The sequence below is a fragment of the Rattus norvegicus genome, chromosome 3 (genome assembly GCF_036323735.1).
Source record: "Rattus norvegicus strain BN/NHsdMcwi chromosome 3, GRCr8, whole genome shotgun sequence".
Taxonomy (NCBI): domain Eukaryota; kingdom Metazoa; phylum Chordata; class Mammalia; order Rodentia; family Muridae; genus Rattus; species Rattus norvegicus.
The window spans coordinates 162,149,417-162,168,797 of NC_086021.1; the positions used below are offsets into that span (position 1 = coordinate 162,149,417).

Sequence of the window (19,381 nt, forward strand, 5' to 3'; positions counted from 1 at the left end):
ATTCCCAAGGTTGGGGCAGGGAAGGCTTTCAAAAAAATCATAGTTAAGACTTGAATAAACTGAAGGACCCAGACTTGTATCTGAAAGAAAATTCCAGAAAGAGGAGGAAAAGCAAGTGCAAAACTCCAGAAGCTGGAACCTGTCTGATCTGTCTGATGCATCTCAGGATGACAAAGGGCAGTGTGTGTGCGTGCGTGTGTGTGTGTGTGTGTGTGTGTGTGTGTGAGCGCGCGTGTGTCAGGGGAGGGGAAGAAACCACTGAGCTGAGAGAAGGTGTCGGGAGGTCTCGAGGACCAGCAAAGGCAGGGCTTGGGTACTTGTGATAAGAGTTGGGAGGTTCCTCTGCTTGCCTGTTTAGTGAACAGGCTTTTGGAAGAGGAAATAATAGGACCTAAATTACTTTTCTGCCAGATCAGAAAGCATTTTTTTCTTTATCATAAATGTAGGAGATAAACCCTCTTCTGACTGCACAAGGTCACCCGGGAGCATTTCTCCATTTGGAAACAGGTCAGGTGTCATATGGCTCAGGAGGTCCAGAAGCATCAAGACCACCATGTCAGGGCCCCTCTGGGGGTTACTCTCACAGTAACGATGCCCCGCCTTAATGCCTGCCAAATCACAGGATTCAAACTCTGTATTTAAGATAAAATGATAGTGCCAGACCACAGCTTAATAACCACAGTAACTAGTCACAAATGTCCAGGGGCTACAGAGCCGTTGTAAGGTGCGAAGCCGCCTTATCAATGTCGTCAGCTGAGCACAAGCCGGCCTGCGCGCTCAGCTCAGTGTTTCAGTAAAAGGAGAGAAGTTGATGCATGGTTCTTACTCAACAAGCACAAAATGGAAAACACGCCAACTTCCTGCCCATCCACTCTCATTACTGGACCAGAAAAGAGCCAAGACGTGGCAATATTGTGTTTGTCTTCTAATTTACAGAATATATTGGTGAATCAGAAGAAATGGAGCTGGCAAAGACGGAGGGTTCTCCACTTCTGTCATTTGTGCCTCCATGTCCTAGGGAGCAGAAAGCCAGGCCTTTCATGAGATTGACAACCTGGAGGGGCAGGGCGGTTGGGCCGTCTTATCTACAGGAACCCATAAGGGGTAGGGGCAGAGGAGGAGAGGAGACTAGAGTCTCTTTAAAAGAGCGCAGTGTAAAGTTGTTAGCTGGCCCTGCCCTGGCCCTGCCCTGTACACTCTGGATACTCTAAGCCTGAGAAATCAGAGCGAGGGGGCAGAGAGTACTGGCAGCTCATAGTTCAGTCTCCCGCACTGGAGACAGGTCCATTCAAGAAAGGGTCTCCATGGCCCTTTGAATAAAAATAGCAATCTCCAGTTATTTGTTGTCCATGTGAGAGCTATGCCAGTGGAAACAGGCCCCATGGCCAGAAGCCTCCCTTCTCCAGGCCCCACAAACCTGGCAGCTTAAAAGCAGATAGGTGTAGGAGAAGCTAACAAGAAGCCTGGGTTCTGTGTAGGTTAGTTTATTTAATTAACTAATCTTAATTAGATTAACTTATTTTACATAAGAGTACAATGTTGCTGTCTTCAGACACACCAAAAGAGGGCATCAGATCCCATTACAGACGGTTGTGAGTTGCTGGGAATTGAACTCAGGACTCTGGAAGAGCAGTCAGTGCTTCTAACCACTGAGCCATCTCTCCAGCCCTAGAATGAGGCTTCCTAAAGCACTCCCAACCTTGCTCCTTCCCTTGAGGCCAGCCTCATATAATCTCTGGTAATTAGGAGTGCTCACTACACTGACAGGTGACCCTTACAGACCTGAAAGCAGGCAACAGGGATGCTGGCAGACAAGGTAAAACTCCTCAAAAAGGCAATGGCCAGGTGTGGGTAAGGTACACCACAGGACGAGAAGAGCAGAATGATCAGGAACAGTGTACTACCCACTGCTTCAGGCCCTACACCTCACCCATATCTGATCGTCTGGCTGTCCAGACTGCAGACACTCAATAATCCAGTTGGTAGGAGCTGCTCTGTCTGTGGTTCTGGAGCCATGGGATATCCAAGTCGGACTGACCACCAGGACCAAATGACACACCTTGGTTTGGGACAGTCAGCCCTTCTCAAGTGCAGCATATTTGAGGCCTAGCTTTGACGTGCTAGGCCTCTAACTGGAACTGGTCCTGGTGAAGCCCTGTGGATAATGGTGTCAAGTGAATGAAAGGCCATGTTTTACTTGCAGGTCCAGGCCACGCCCATGATGACAGGACAGATCCACAGCATTGGATGCCTGCTATAAGTACAGTGGAGCACGAGAATCACATGATGTTGACACAGACCAGCATGAAGGTTACAGCCTTAGCCCCGAGTCCACAAAACATGCTGAGGAGTCAGAATTCACAGAAGAGAAAGCAGACAGCAGAGCACTGGCCTAGACATAGGTAGGTTGACAGGCAGAGAGCAGGAGTCCTGTGTAAGCACCAAGTTTCTGAGCAGGACTTAGCCAGACTGGAACCCATAGGGCCTTGGCGGAGCCTCTGCTGGACACCTTGCAAGGTTTGGTCTAGCTCTGTAGGGCCTTTGCCCCAGCAAGTAGTATTGCAAAGGGTTGGGCCACAGGTCATCTTTAAGGATCTGGGCCACTCTGTCAGCTTCTAGGAGGCTATGCTGAGAAAACCAGCTGAAGAAGCTTCGCATGGTGTCCCGGTTCCTATGCACTAAGGCCGGAGGTTCTTGGCCTCGGTGCCAGCGGATGCGAGTAGCAATGGCCACCACGCGGCCTGAGGATCTGCACTCATACTCCTTCACTATCACCTCGTTTCGGAAGTAAGGGTTGCTCCCAAATAGGAACTTGAACTTGCAACCTGTTCTGGTGTGCCTGAGCTCCCTCACCTCCAAATTCATCAGGTAGCCAAGCATGTCTTCGTCCCTAGGGCTGATCATAGCTGATAGCTGTGGGTGGTTCAGGAAGGCAGTGACCCAAAAGCCAGGAATGTTTTGGATGATGAAGCTCCTACGGGCCAGGTGCAACCGACGCATCCTCTCAAACCTGCGCACCAGCTGGAGGTGGGCCCCGTCAGACTGGGCACTCATGACCTCAAACTCCCACTGGATGGCCTCTAGAGGGTCCACGATGAGAGCCCCTAGGTCCAGAGGCCTCAGGCTCGCCTGGGCCTCCGCGATCCACTCCAGCTTCTCCCCCACCTGTGCAGGCTCCTCCGCGGCTACGCAGTCTTCCTTAGTCGTCACTTCCTCAGCCTTCCCTTTGGTCCCCACCCCAGTACCAGAGCCCTTCTCGCAGCCACCCAGCTTCAGAACGCTGGAGGCGGGGTTCTCTCCAGTGTTTTCTGGGGAAAGCGGTGCGGTTCCCGGGCTGGCTGCGGGGTCGCAGGGCCTAAGCGTCCCAGCTCCAGGGACACTGTTCCGGGCCAGGAGTGCATCTCGCTCTTGTATGGGTGGCAAGCACATGGCCAGCTCCAGAGCCCCGATCCCCTCGCCCGCCATCACCTGCTGAGTCTCTGGCTCGGGCAGCCAGGAGATCACCCTCAGGATTGTGGTTATGTCGCAGTAGTGAGCTGCGAGCTTGCCGCAGGGTCTCCTCTCTGGGGCGAGCTCCGCCCCTTGCACCCCCCTGCCGGATGTGACTTGTTAGGGTCCCTCCACTGCAGGGGACGGGTAAGACGAGACCACCCGTGTCAAACAGAACTGGTTCCAGGTTATTAGAGCAGGTGATGAAAAAACACAGGCTGGTATAGACCAGGAAAAGGGCAGGCATTAGGAGTCAGGCTCAATTAGCTGACATGGTCGTAACCTTGCATCACAGCCAGCACAACAGAAAAGACTGTTTTCCTTTTCTGGCTCTTTGCAGCTTTAGGGCTGGCAGATGGGACACTTGCAGTCTTGCACAGGATGTATTATTTTGGCACAGGCAGAGAGGCTTACCAGATTCAAACTGGAAACTAAAGATAAGCCTAACTGTCAGGCAACGAAGCTGCTCGAAAACCACTAGAAGGATCGGAGGCCAAGAAAGATCTAAAATTGCTGCGAACTTCAACAACCTGGGTCCTACAGGAGCAGCAGTCTCCTGGACTAGTGCCGATTGAAACCTGGGGGACCTTGCTTCACATGGCCAGACTCAAGGGTCAGCGCCAGCCATCTCATAAATAGGGATGTTAAAGGCTACATACATGTTGGCCGGTGGGATTAAAGAATCCCAGCATGCCGGGGCAGAGACCGCTGAGTTCCAAGACAGCCAAGGCTACAGAGAAATGAAATCGCAAAAAAAAAAAAACAAAACCCAAACTGCTACATACGAAGGGAGGTCCTGACTCAACCTAAACAAAAAAGTTTCCAAACAAGGTGACATGGCACTCAAGAGAAGGGGGATGGAGGTAGGGTGAGGGGATGACATATATCTTTTCAAGTTCCAGGGCCACACTGCTCAACATATTGGTCATCAACTTGACACACCTAGGGGGGGGGGGGAAGAACCCAATTGAGGAATTGTCTCCATCATATTGGCCCGTGGGCATCTATGGGGCACTTTCATGGTTGCTAATTGATATGGGGTGGCACAGGACCCATTGTGGGTAGTACCATCCCTGGTCAGGGGGGCTGGGCTGTGTAAAGAAAGGTATCCAAACGCTGTGAGGAGCAGAGGAGGCCTTGATGGAATGTTTATTACTGGTAAGGATCGATGCCTCAAACCTATAGGAACTGCCGAACCTTCCTCTGGTCCTGTGTAGGAATGCGGGTAAGTGTGCAGAAAGTATTAATTGCAGCTTGTACCTCCCAGGTATTTAGTTTTCTACTTGAGACTGCTTGTCCAGAGAGACCTCCTACCAACACTACCTTGCCCTTCCCTCTCATGCTGTACACAATAAAATGTATGGCGGTTCCAATTGCTGCAGTTGGCTTGGCTTCAGCAGAGGGAACGCCACCCTAATCCCAGATTTTCATACCCGTTATCTGTCCTTTCTTCATTCTCATTCCCTTACCGTTTCCAGGACCGAGTCCTCAGTGATAAATTGTAACCTATAGGATGAAATAAACCCTCTCCTTCCCAAGCTGGTTTTGGCCACTATTTTAACAAAGCAAACTAGGCCCGGGACACTTAAAAAAAATGAGGTACTCTGGTCAGGGCCTGTGTGAGGGATGGCCTATCATGGATGGAACTGCCCCTGCACTCTACAATCCAAGTGTGGCTGCGTTCCTGCGACCTCAGCCCCCCAACTTGTGTAGGTCAGTACTGGAATGCCTATCTCTGCCTAAATGTTCCTCCACAAAGCCTTCTGCCTCTTTCCCACCAAAAGACACCACAGCTCCCTCATCTGAACCCCCTAGACCTCTCCTAGGACACACACCATCTAGAGGATGAAGTAGAAAACCTTAGCTGGGGTTCTGACCCACTGTGGTGGTCAGTGAACACTCGTCAAGGGGAGGCTGAGATCAAAGATCAGCCCTCTGCCTTTGTACACCAAACACCTGCACACTGATTCTTTTTGGCCCCATACTCTCTAGGGCTAGACTCCTAAGTAACCACTTGGCTTTGACATCCGCTCCAATCTCCTAGATGGGAAAATTTCAGTGCAAAGGGTGGGGGCTGGATTGATGACAATTTGTTCAGAGACAGGCTAAGCAATAGTGTCAGGCAAGCATACATCAGCCCAGAAGCACTCTGTGTCTGAGCAGATTTGTAAAGCTGGGTCCTGGCCATCAAAACCTGAGCAGCTTGGGGAGCCTGACAAGGGTTCTCTTCCTGTCAGAACAGCATGAAGAAGACATCTAGAATCACCACCCACCCCGAGACACTAAGGGAGAGCCTTTGTAGGGCTGAGAACAGTCACAACTGGACAAGAGGGCAAAGAAACAGGAAACGCTGAGACTCAGCACATTCGAGCCTCCGCATCAAAACAAGTGTGGACTGAACGACCTCTGCCATTTTCAGCTACATACACTCCAGTGTTTAAAGCCTGTTTGATCTGGGTTTCCTTACCCTCACTCACATCCAATATTAATTGGCATAACGAAGCCACTTACCTCAAAGACATTCAGTTAGGATCCACTGCCTTCCCCACCTTCACCGGAACACTTCGGATGCTTAAGTTCCCCATTCGTCACAATTTTCCGGCTCAACCCAACCCTTCCCAAATAAACAGACTCAAAACTGCAAAGCACATCATTCAGAAGTTTTTAATAAACAACTTCATTATAAAAACTTTTTTTTGAAAATTAATTCTGTAAAACATTGAAAAATCTACTTTAACAAAGATACGCCCTGTGCATTTTCTAATGGCACTTATATTTTACAATTAAAAACCTTGTTTTATATAAAGCCAAAAATACTCCAAGAGGTTATTTACTGTGTTTACAAAGTGCTAGAAGGTTTTTGTCTTGTATTTTTCTTTCTTTAAATAATCTGGCATTCAGGAGTGGCTCTAGAGCTTCAACAAACTGGGAGTGAGGGAGGGTGTGAAGTAGTGTTCAGGAATTCTAGTGCCAGACATGCAGAGGTGCGCATGGGAGAACTGGTGGAGGACGCCAAGTAACATCTGAAGCGAGGTGACAGGAACAGCTCCACACAGTCCAGGGTCACACAGTGAACACCCTTTCCACACCACAGACCCCACTCTCCAGTGGTTGCAGCCACTTCCTTCCACAGCAGGTTCAGAGCTCCAGGAGAGGCCAGGGTGAGGTCACAGAGAAATCTGGACTTTTCTGGCCAACACCTGCCTAAGGCAAAGTTTCTTATTACATAAATATCCTTGTTAAAAAGCAAAATATTGATCCTGTATAATACAACCTGTTTTTTTTTGTTTTTTTTGCATTTTTGTTTTTATGTTTTTTAATCATGGAGAAGGGGTAGAGAAAACAGCTACCAAAAAGGGAAGGGGAAACTTAAAGGCTACTAAGGGAGGTTTAGGGGATTTCAACTTAGGACAATATCTATGAGCAAAAAGCAATCACACCTGCTTCCCGGATTTGCATTAACAAAACACCATGTGAAGTCGGGGAAAGACACGCTGGTGCACCCTGCCCTGCCTCCCACCTGCTTAAGATGGTGCTAGGATCCTCTGAGCCGACCCCTGGGCATGTTAGTCCCTGGCCCCAGGACAGTTCTCAACTCTGACAAGCTGCTGTGCAGGTGAAGAGGTGCTGTCCCCTTGCAGTCAGTTCACTGCTGACAGGCTTAAGGACATAGCAAGGAAAGGGACATCACTCTTTTCTGGTCCCTGATTGGTCTATGCCACATGCCATGGCTCCTGTCCTGGGCATATGCCCCTCTGGCTCTCTTGGCCTCATAAGGGGTACTTCAATGAGTCTGGGCACCAAGTACAGGATAAAATTATTCCTATCTTTTAAAAAAAATGGCCAAAAAGGCTCTTTTGGGTGGTAGGTTGGAGAAAGATTTAAGAAGCTGCAGGGTGGTTTGTGGTCCAAAAATTGAAGGCAGATAACCAGCAAAGTTCACAGTGACAGGAAAAGTCCTTAGAGTGAAGACTGAGAAATGTAGAGAAACAGGAAGGATAGACAGGAAAAGACAAGGAGGAAAGACCAGAGGTGGGAACAAGGCCCCATTACCAGATCTACAGTTGATGCTCTGCTGTCCTATGAGCACCAAGAGAAGGTCAAGCTCAGGAGGACGGGTCCTCCTCAGACAGCCCAGAACACTATGTCCTGTGGCTTGAGGCTACTGGCTTCTGAGACTGAGGCTATAGGGAGGTGGTAGGAAGGGTAGAGAGGGGCCTGGGTCTAGTGAAGACCAAACACAAGGAGAATGGCAGCAGTGAGTCCCACTTGGATTCTCACATGCCACTTCCTGTAATACGAGTCCCAACAACATGCATAGCATGCAGGAGATGGTTGCGTACCAAGGTAGACGCTTTTAAAAATAAACCTTAATTAGTCCCTGGGACTCATTGAAACTAATCTTTAGAAGCAAATCACATAGTCTGATTCCAATCCTGTCAGACATATTTATATCCAGTTGTCTTTTAAAAAGGTATTCCAAGCTACCTTGCTTAAATCAAAACATGCTCATTCACTCCACATTGCTTCCATATAAGGGCCAGGGAGCTAAACTGAAGGCTTTCACCTCAAACAAGGAGTACTGGCCTGGGCTGAAGCAGGAGTCCAGGTCTTGGACCTGCACAGTTCCCAACAATAAACTGAAGTGAATCTAGACAGAAGAGAGGGGCAGGGAAGAACTGGTGGGAGACTGAGGCAGTTCCTAGGTAGTCTGTCCTGAAATCCTAGTGGAGAAGCCAGCAAAAGGCACCACTAACACAAGTGCCCAGGTTGCTGGCTACATCTGTAGGAGTTAACAGTAAAGAGGTAGAAGTGTGTTTCTGAATCAGAGAGGTGTCTCAAAAGGTCCCACAGTGGTGGTCCCTGAGCTGCCTCCCTTCCATGCATGGGAAAAACCCATACAGAACCGAGATGAAATGGATTAGGAATTGTTCAGCTGGTTCTGGGCAAGGGCTGTACTGTCAATGACAGAAAGCTCCAAGTCAGCAGAAGAACTAGTAATTTCTTGCAAGAAACATTGCTAGATACTAGGAGCAACTGAGGGGACCATGCTGAGTGGAGAGCAAAGACAACAATGTACCATGCCCAGAGTCCATGAGTACTGCAAAGCAGAGAAGGGGAAGGGACACTGGGTAAGAACATTTTGGTATGAGAGGCAACAATGATTTGATAGATTAGGACTCAACTATCTGCCCAATCCTAACTTTCTAGAAACTCTTCTTCCGACAGTTCCATTATGTCCTGGAAAAGGACAAGCAGAAGGGAAACAAACGAAGGGCTCACCCCTCTCCTCTGCTATCCAGCCCAAAGCCCAGAACCCCTCCTTCCAAGACAAATAACAGCTCATGATGTCCAGGGTGGGTTAGGGACTGAGGAAATGGTGCATATGGGATGCCTTTCATTTCTTCCCCTCTCCAGTTCAGGAGGACGAAGGTGTCATGATGTACTTGGAGAAAACCCAATTGCAGACCTGTGAGAAAGCTGCTCCAATCTTCTTGCCTATCTCCTGTGGGCACTGCCGTGGAAGGCAGGAATAGAAGCAGTCATGGAAGATGGCAGAAACTGAAGCAGTCCAAAGTCAGTTTATTTCCCCACGGGGGAAAAAATGTGACCTCAAGTGAAGAGAAGTCAGCAAGACCCGACTCCGCCTTGTAAACAGGGCTCCAGTTAACACCAGGTACCGAGTGGTTCAGACTGGTGGCAACTGAAATGGACTGGTGGGAATGGATTCACGGTGTGTAAACAGTGTTCACTGCAATCACTCTAAGGCTAACAGTGTGGCGAGGGAGGTGAAATGGTGTGTCGGAGGTGACTGTGTAAACGGTACCGTTGCTGAACAACACTGACTGAAGTGGAGCTGTTGGTAGATGGGGTGGGATGGCTGAGACTAGAGGCCCTCTTTCTTGCCTGGTAGCTGGAAGCAGGTGATAGTCAAGAGACCTTCCGCAGCAAGGACTCAACAGTCAACTGCTGGAGTGTCTGCAGGTTGGGACCGGAAGGCAGGCTTCTTAGGCTATTTCTCTTGAGGTCATATAAGGTGAAACCCTCTGTCTCCAAGAGGCTTCCCCTTCTCCAGACTGAAGGTGGTTCTGACGCTTTGGAGAGGCAGAGGGCTAAATATAGCTCCCAGTTCAGATCAAAAAATAAAAGTAAAAATACCTGAAAGTCCTATGATAGATTGTTCATGGGGCTGGGTTCAAGGATCCCTCTAGACTGATCCTGGAGCCTGAACCCCCAAACCAAGTGCTCCATATAGATACTAGAATTCTCTTTTTGAACCCAGCTCTGAAAGCTCAGCTGCCTTCATGGGGGAAGTGGACGGGGTGGGTACTTAGGCTCCCTGGCAGAAGCAAAGAACTGAGTTGGGGGGATCTTCATGGGGGCTACTGGAATGCTTGGTGGAAACGAGGCAGGGTGGTGGTACTCAGGCCAGAGGTGAAGACAGGAGGCAAGGAGTGCAGAGGCCCAAAGTTCAGGGGTCCCCCAGCTCCAGCGGAATCTTGAGGCTGAGCCTGCAAAGTGGTGAGCAAAGGCTGTGCCTCAGCTTGGGAGTAGCCCATGACCAAGCCTCCTGTGGCCCCTGGTGGGTTACATGGGGGTAGGTTGAGCGGAAGAAAGCCCAGTAAGTGGGAGAAGTCCACGTTAGCAGCGCAGAGGGCCTCAGAGAGGTTGGCGGGACTCTTGGTGAGCAGTGCTTCATCTAGGAGGGCTGCAGCTGCCGCCGGCTGAGGTGAGGCGGGCTGAGGTTCAGCCGATGAGAGAGACAGGCTTCCAGGAAGCTCTGCCAGAAAACTATCCACCTCCACTTTGGGCAGTTTGTCGGGCAAGTATGAGGTAGATCCAAGCTGGTATTTTGGAGGGAGCTGAGCTGAGGAGGAGATAGGAGAAGATTCCAGAGGGTAACTCATACCCATGGGCAGTGTGTTGTGCACCAGGGAGTGTGGCATGCCCGCACTGGGCATGGTAGGGATGTGGGCACCATACATACCCATGGGCAACATGCCAGGAAAGGCCTTAGCCCCCATCATGTCCCGAGAGGCCATGCAAAGCACAGGGCTCAGCTCTTCCTTTACACTGACTGTAGAGCTGCAGCTAAGTAAGCCTAACATATCCACTGGCTCTGTCTTGATCTTGAGCAGTTCCTGTGAGTGGCTCTTCTTGACATGGCGTGTCAGATGATCCTTGCGGCCAAACCTCTGGGCACAGTACTGACACAGGAAGTCCTTACGACCTGTGTGCACCACTAGGTGCCGTCGAACATCCTTCCGAGTATAAAACCGCCGGTCACAGTGGTCACAGGGGTGCTTCTTCTCCTTAGCACCTCCTGCTACCCGGCGTGAGTGAGCCTTCAGGTGCTCCAGTAGGGCCTGGGTACTCTCGAAGGTCTGCAGGCACACCTTGCAGCTGAGATCACCACTGCTGGCAGCATGCATGGCCAGGTGGCGACGGTACCCCAGCTTTGTATTATAATTCTTACCACATTCAGAGCAGTGGAGGGCCTCCTTGTTGGGGTCATGGGTCTGCAAGTGGTTGCGCAGATGGTCCTTTCGGTGAAACATCTTGTCACAGTACATGCACTGGTGGGGTTTCTGGGCTGAGTGGGTGGCCATGTGCCTGTGGGTAGGAATGTAAGATGGAGAGAAAGCTGAAAGAGGGGAAGTTCAAAAGAGCTAACCAGACAGCAGATGTCTATTGACAGGAAACTACATATGAGATCTTCAATAAAGCAATGCAATAGAATCCTGTAGTAACAACATTCTACCAATATCCCTTTAAAATCATATGTGTACTGTTATTCTTGGCAGCACTGGTCTTAGTAGCAAAAAAATTATGAACCATCTAAATTTACTAACAGAAATGGTTACATAATTGCTAGGTGTGTAGTATGACTCCAATATTTAAAAGGTGAGCTTTACATGTACCTTCAAAGAATAAGCTTCTTAGAGACATAAAGAAAAAGGAATAGTACACAATAAATGGTATTCCCTACATAAAAATTCTTGCTTTTGAGTGTTTACAAATAAGAACCTGACATCACTGGAAACCTGAGGGGTAGGGGAAAACTGGACAGCTTTGATGGACTTGGTGGAAAACTTACATTATAGCCTTTTAATACCTTTTGAATTCTGAGTCATTTTGTGCACAACTTCCTCCTCAAAAGTTTACATTTAATTTTTTTTTAAATGATACAATAAAGGGAAAAGTGAAATACGAAATGTATGTAAACTTCCTGATCTGGAACAAGTTCCCAAGACATACAAGGCCCAGTCAAAAAGGAAGTTCAACAGTGCATGTAATACAATCTCCTTTGAGAACCAAAAGAATACACATTTGAATGTCTACAGGATCCATAAGAAATGGAAAGGAACAGCAGTGTTTAGTGTGAGGACAGCTCATCATTCACTGCAGGCCCATTTGTCTGATTTCAGCTGCTTGCCCTACTGTTCACAAGCTCCTGTTTGGTTGGCAAGCAGCTCAGAGCCCAAGAACTGGCTTCCTAGCTCCATATACATTCAGAAGCAACTCACCAAGACTTTAAGGCCCACAACTTGCCAAGCTGTGGGTGAGATGTTGTTAACCTTGTTCTCTAGCTAAGGGTAGAAAGCATCAGGTAGTCCTACACATCAGTCAATGGCAGAGGTATTTAAACACTGACCCTCTTGAGACAGTACATCATAGCTGTGTTTAGTACCCCATGACCTTTTCTATACACAGAATCACCCTGTGTTATGTGTGTATTCATGTTTATGATGGTAATTATCAACCTCCTGTGACATGCCAACAGGATGCCATGTAAAAGGTGGTGCTAAAGGACTCCATCTTGTTTTCTTCATTTTGCAGGTAAAGGAAATAAGGCCCAAATAAGTTCAGAAACTCAACAAAGATCAGGGCTCTTGCCTCTTGGACCAGAAATTTTCTGGCAGCTTCCCACTGGTACCCAGACCACCACTAACCCTGACTAGGGTCCCCTAAGACATAGAAGCATACAGAAATAACACATTCCTAAGTCCACACAACTGTCCCAAGGGCAATCCTGGCCTCTATATAACCCGATGCCTATCTTGGTTCCTTCCTATCAACTGTTTTCCAGATGAGGAACTGGGGCTCTTTCTGTGGTCATCGAATTTTATTTACATGTTTACTGTCTGTCTCCACTATTGAGAAAGTACACTCAAAAGTTTTTACTGTGTGTAAAAACAAACAATAGCACTCCCATCCTTCTTGCTCACTCTTCTGTCCCTAGCAATGAGCACTGTGCCTGGGACATAGCAGGAGATTAATAAACAATAGAGAGAGGAATGGCTAGATGCATGGGGCAGTCTACCTCATATGATCAGGGCCAGTGGGTTCCGGTTCAGGAAAGGCAGGGGGTCAGGTCCCTTCCCTAGCAAAGCTGCTCCTATCTGCCTAGCAAGGGCTTTCACATTCTCTTTCACTCTAAGTAAGGTTTCTTGGGCTTACACATTTCAGGAAAGGAGCTGCCCCACAGAACAGCAGGGACTCTACAGAGACAGAAGCAAGCATCTGATTGGCAGGCTGAGTCAACAGAAGTAGCACTGCGGGGCCAACAAACTCTGCAATCCTGCCTGAGGCAGTTGAGCCCCAGCTTTAAAATGGACAGACTGGACCAAAGGATCCTTTTCTCACTTCTGGCTAAGACTCTGATAACCTGCCCGAGAGGACTGGAAAATGCTATACTGAAAAATGTTCAGTCTAATTTGTTCATAGCTTTATACTATACTCATCAGATTCTGGTGTCTCAATAAAAATATAACCATTATTTGAGGGAATGAGGCAGGAGCTTTTAGAATTCTAGGCTAACTTGGGCTACACAAGGAACTCCTGTTTCAAAACAGACACTATTTTTGTTTGCTTGATGTTTTTTAAAAAAAGTATATACATGTGTTTAAGGCCAGAGGGCAACTTGCAGAAGTCAGTTCTCTCCTTCGACTACGTAGATGTCAGGAACTCACCTCAGATTGCCAGGCTTGGCAGCAAGCACCCCTATCCTCTAAGTCAGCTCATTAGGGCCTGGGTGTTTCTGGTTTTGTTTTTTAAACAAAGTCTCACTCTGTAACCCAAGCTAGCTTTAAATTCACGTGACTCTTCTGCCTTGGCCTTGTATAGGATTACAGGCATGAGCCTCCATATCCAGCTAACCACTATTATTACTACTTAGTGAGTGACTTCAAATGGTTAGAGTTCATAGTATACTTACAGGACAACTTTACCATTCACTCTCAATGGAGTCTGGCTGTGAGTTCTGGGAGCCTGGGGACTGAAAGAGGAATGGGAGTATCACCTACCTATACAGCTTGTACTTGGAGGCAAAAGCCTTGCCACAGTGCAGCTGAGGACAGCTGTATGGTCTCTGCTCCGGATGGGGGAGGCTGTGAGGCCTTAGCTTCTCCCCATTTGAGAATGGTGTCCCCGAGATTTCACATTGGCACTTCACTTGACTCTCTGCCTCCCGGCCCCGAGGCCTGGGAACTAGTTTCCAGCCCACTTCCTCCTCCTGCTTTGCATCTTGAATCCAGGGAGGGACGCTGGTGAAAAATGTGGTCATGGCAAGGCTAATGGCAAAAGGCCATGTTATTCAGAAAGCCTCCCCATCAGTTCACATGGACTCTCTGCTCGGTCACAGCCTCCAACGCAGCCTTCAGAAAACAGTCTCTTCACCTGAAACATCAGAGCAGCTGGTGTTAGGAAGCCCTGGACCAAGAGAACACAGGCTCTGCTACCAGACAACTCCCAAGCTTCCACCCAGCCCTCTCCTCCCACTTACAAGTGGTGTGATTTTCCAACAAGCACTTGCTTCCCTGACCTGCTTCCTTACTTACAAAACAAACACTACTTCTAAAAGTAATGATATCTGGAGGTCAATGCAGCCATGCAATAAAGCTGCCAAGCGTGCTTGGTGCTTACCAGGGCTCAGCGAGTGTTATTACTAGTAACTCTAGGCTAGAAAAGACAAGGTAATCTGAGGAACTAAAGCTCAAAACACTGTACTTTCTCCTCACTTTTACATCCTTTCCACAAAGCTCAGGTAGCTTTCTCCCTCCTCCTTCCATATCCCCTTTATTTGCCTTCTACTATTCCCTTTACCAGAGGCGCTAAAGGAACAATAACGTATCCAAAAGGCAACAGAGTGAGAGCCCTTCAATAGGAAATTCAGACCCAAGAGCCAAGCCCTGTTCCACATGTGTTTCTTAGCAGAACACTGACATCGGAAGGATCTTTCTAGGGAAGCGACAGTGGCCTCCCAGAATTTTCCCTAAACTAGTGCTGGTCCCACCCTGACCTCTACCACTTTTCTGGATCCTTTGTTCTCTAGGCCCAGCTTAACCAAAGGCACAGTTGTTTGTTTTGTTTTGTTTTAAACCACAAAAACTCAAAGTGCTGAGTGGTCATCCTACAGACTGAGGGCACACAGACGCTTTTTCTACCAGAGACAGAATCTTGGATTTGAATTTAAGGCTTTTCCACCTGATGATTATTCTCTAAGGGATTGTACCGCACTTATTTCATTTCCATAACCTCACATCTAGAGAAGGAATCTCAACTTTCTTTTAGATGAGTAAACTACTCATTAAACTTAGGTTGATTCTTGGGAGTTTAACTTATATACCCAGAAGTTCTAGTTTCAACTGGGTTCATCACTGTCCAGAGAAAGGAGCCAAAACATGAAACCCGACCCTTCCTCTTGTTGGTAAAAGTGGTGTGGTAAGGAAAGAGAGCAACAGTGACACCACTCTCCTAACAGTAGCTCAGATATGAGGCTTTTTCATGTGAAGAGAGCAATGATGGTGTATCTGGGAATTGGCTACAAGGATCTGAGGAGAGCTTCAATGCACAAACTAGCTGTAGGCCATGGAATGCTTGCTCAGCTAATTAGCACCTGCTGCTCACAGAGACCATTCATCCAACAGACTGGCCATGAACGAGATGATAGTATCAGCGGGTTCATGCCCCAGAGAGCTTTGCTCATCATAACATGAGCTACATCCTGTTCAGGAACCATTCCTTTTGTTGAAGAAACATTGCAATGTAATATGACAAACATTTCCCCATCACAAGTGGGGATTTGCCTAGAAAGATCTCCACAAATCAAGTACTAGGAAGGGCAAGAAATCACTGAAAACTAGACTCGCTTGAGCCTTTTAGTTATGCTGGTCTATCTGCCTGCTCACTATACACCTCAAAGGCCTCTGAAAGTTGGCTTTCATTGTTCAAATTCCCCCATCCTATGCAAGGGTGGAATTACCTGTTTATAATAACAGCGATTACTATGTACCTTGGAACTGGGTAGAGTGAGCTCTGAGTATGCACGTCTAGTTTAGAGATAATTTCTCTACCTTCAAAAAGCCAAATTCTGCTCCAATTTCACATCTCAGCCTCTGGAAGTTGGGAATAGCAGCTAGAGGAAATCAAGTCACATAACTCTGGTTGACGCAAGAGGGGAGCCTAACTCTGGAAATTCCGCACAAACTCAGAAAGAGAATGGTACATCCCCACCTCCCACACGTCCACCTCATCTGTTCTGTTCAACATGCACAAACAAGACACAGCAGTTTAGCATGCTGCTACTGAAAGAGTGAGTAATGGGCTTCTAGGAAACAAGCTGCTAGTGGCTAAGAGGAGGTCATGAGGATGCACAGATAGAACCAGAGGAGGAAGGTGGGCACCATGTGCTCTTGATCAACATTAATGAAGTTATGGCTTTAAAAGAAAAGAGTCACCGTCATCCTACTCCCCTTGGCCTCTGAAAAAGCACCGCGAGAAGCTTACCTACAGTGGCCAGCAGGCTGCTGGGCAGACACAGTTGCTGGTGTTACCTAGGAACCTTTTGGGGATCCAGTCTCACTTTGTGTTCTTTGTCTGAATACTTCTTTGATCCAGAAAAACTCCTGGATTTGACTCATACAATCTGACCTATTCCTTCAGACTTCTTGTCAAAACTGTGAAAGAATTTTGCTTCTCTTTCAAAGCTGTTCTTCTGGTCTCACACTCTAACCATAGCTATGGAGAAGCTGACAAAACCTGTTTCCATAAAACAAACACAATCCCTCCCAGTTACTGGTATAACTCAGTGTATTTTCAGCCCAAGAGTCTTCTGGCGTCTGATCTGAAGGGGGAGCAGCACGGAAAGAACCTTGGACTTGCTATCAGAAGAGCCACCACTCACTCACTGGCTGTGAAACCACAGGCAGGTTACTTCAGTTCTCTGAACCTCACTCTTCTCAACTTCTAAACGAGATTCATTCTCTTAATGTGTAATTGTTTTCTAGAGGACGAGGTGAAAAGGTACCACTGAGAGTGACATAAAATCCGAACACACAGAACTCATGAGGGCCACAGCTCTGCTTCCACTCTACAGAGTGCTAAGTATAACTTCTTTTTCCCTCTTAGTGTTACTTCTCATGCCTCAAAGTCAGTTTCCTTCCCTTCCCAACATCTCAGAACTCAGCCTTCCTCTTTTCCCTCACTGCTAACCCTCAGTACAAACACAAGGCCTTTACCTCCTGGCCCAGAGTTTTCTTTTGTCAGGATGGCCACTTTATTATACCCTCTTCTATTATAGCTCCATACCCAAAGTAAAAGTGCTTGCTCAATACATCGTATGGCCTTTGGAAGCTCCTTTCTGTCGTCTGTAGGGCTGTGATGTAGGCTGCCCTCTGATGAAACTATAGTTTTTATGGTGTTACATCATCTCTATAGAAACTGCGTTCTTTCTCCATTATTAGCCTGTTTCCTCATCTGTAAAGCTAAAAATACTTACCTCACAGTCTGGTTGTAAGGATTATTTTAGTCAGGTATGCAAAAAGCTCAGCAATGGGTTTGGCCTGCTCTAAGTTGGCAGCATAAGAAAGCTATCATCTAGGTCTCTGCACTGAATTGCATGTTCACACCTTCTGCTGCCACAGGCCAATTTTCCCAACTCTCCCCATCAAATACTGTTAAGCTAGCTGGCCCACTCTGCAGCAAGGAAAGGGTTAATCTCTGAGTGTTCTTAACTAAAGAGACCCACAGAGGATTAACAGCTCCACTTCAGTGACTACCCTAAAATAGCTTTTATCCCTCCTGCCCAAGAGCTACTTGGGGATCTGAAGAACTCAATTCAACACCTGCCTAGGAGGAAACACACCCAGAAAGGTTCTTGGAGGTGGAATCTATCCTCAAAAGAACTTAAAATAGCAACTGGGAAATTATAAATAGCATTAAAGGGGAAAACAAAACATAATAGGCCTTGACCTGGGCAACAGAAACAAATCCAAAGGCATAGTGGTTGGCTGGAAATCAGCAAGAAGGAAAGGAGGAATGGGACGAGTTGCCCACTTCCCAAAGCCAGCGCACACACAACACTCTGGAATGGTGGGAGAATTAAATTACAGGGAGGCCTGAGAGTCTCAATGACTTGCATCATTCCAAGAAACATCAAACAGGATTAACAGGGGTAGGATTTACTCTCGGGCTGGTAGTTCTTCTGTCAGTGTAGATGGGCCTCTTTGGAGTCCCTTTGATTCCCTATTTCCTCAGATTCCCGCTGCCTCCCACCCCTGGGGAGGCCTTGAGCAAATGGCTGCAACTCACTCCAGCCTCATTTTCACCTACCACCCCTCCCCAACTTAGCAGCCTTTCCCCCAGGAGGAGAGGGTTAGAAACCAAAGGCCAGACTTATCACAGCCCCAGGCTGACAGGTGGAAAAACACACAAGCCAGGAGTCGGTATGCTTGCAGGTGAAAGCACCAACTTCCAACAGCAGCCAGGAACACTGACTCCCCCACCCCGTCCGGGACCCCCATCTGTCCCAAGCTGGACCGAAGCATGGGGCTGAAGTTGTAGGAAAACAGTCTGGCCCTAGGCCAGGGGATAGACCACCCTATTTTGTGGTGTGAAATGTTAAATTCTCCCCACGATTGGAAGGTGGAATGGAGAGTGGAGAGGAGAGACGGGAATTCAATAGTAAGTCTAATAGGATCTGGGACGGGAAGAGCAAGCATGCACGGTAAAGAATTATGAGCACGTTATTTGGGTCTCTAAGAGACCACCACGGGAAAGAAGTAAGGAGATTCTAAAGGTCGAAAGAGGGCTCCACAACGAGTTCTCTGAATTTCAAAAGGGTGTAGAAATATGACCCTCCCGAAGGAAAATGCCTAAAGTTTCCACAGCAAGATCACTGGGAAGGGAACTTCAGGTAGGGCTTTATTTGGGGTTCTTCAGCCCGAGGTACTGCAGAAAAGCCCGAAAGCAGGTTTATGAAAGTCTGGAAAACGAAAGAGCTTAGAGCGGACTATTTGGAGCAGGAAAAGGAAGGTTATGTGGGTCGGGGTAGGCGTGTCCGAGGGTGGGAGCAGGTGCAGCTTATCTGTGCCCCCCAGACCGCGATCCCGAGGAAGGTTAGCTGCGTGTTATCTGGGTCTCCAGGGAGTCTTGGGGGGTGGTGGTCCAGACTAGGGGACCCTCAGGCTGAGTTTCCAGGTCTAGGAATGGAGGGAGCCTGAAAGGCTTGTTCCGGTCCCCTGGGCACAGGTCTGAGGTCCGGGGAACGTTTTCGTCACCACGGGGCCTATCCGGGGCCCGGCTAGCGCAGAGGGGCCCCCCAGTCAGGGGTGTGGGCGACCGCGCTGGGCGGCCCAGAGTGAGGGGTGCCGCCGGTCCGAGTGCCGGGCTTGTGGGAGCAGCGCGACGGCCTCCCGCCCCGCTCCCCACCATCCCCCAGGACCCTCGCCGGCACTCACTGCGCTCGGGACCCCGCGCTGCGGGCCGGGCCGCGCTCGGGCTCCGCCAGGCCCGCTCAGGCCCCGGTAGTGGCGGCGGTCGGGCCATTGTGCGGTGCATTGTGGGAGCCGCGCGAGCGGGCGCTCGGGTCGTGGAGGGGGCGGTGCCGCGG

At 48.5% G+C, this 19,381-nt stretch overlaps 2 protein-coding genes across 2 annotated transcripts; both read right to left on the reverse strand.

Moving 5' to 3' along the window:
- Positions 1 to 1,468: 1,468 nt before the first annotated feature.
- Tspy26 (testis specific protein, Y-linked 26) lies at positions 1,469 to 3,545 on the reverse strand. The gene has a single exon (NM_001106527.2). The coding sequence runs from the start codon at positions 3,463 to 3,465 to the stop codon at positions 2,461 to 2,463; it is 1,005 nt and encodes a 334-aa protein (NP_001099997.1). The 5' UTR covers positions 3,466 to 3,545; the 3' UTR covers positions 1,469 to 2,460.
- Positions 3,546 to 6,137: 2,592 nt separating this feature from the next.
- Positions 6,138 to 19,332, reverse strand: Plagl2 (PLAG1 like zinc finger 2). Its single transcript, NM_001401809.1, has 3 exons — positions 19,230 to 19,332; positions 13,797 to 14,169; positions 6,138 to 11,103 (listed from the first exon to the last, which is right to left on the reverse strand). Exons 2-3 carry the CDS (start codon positions 14,054 to 14,056, stop codon positions 9,873 to 9,875), a joined length of 1,491 nt encoding a protein of 496 aa, NP_001388738.1. The 5' UTR covers positions 14,057 to 14,169; positions 19,230 to 19,332; the 3' UTR covers positions 6,138 to 9,872.
- Between the last annotated feature and the right edge of the window lie 49 nt (positions 19,333 to 19,381).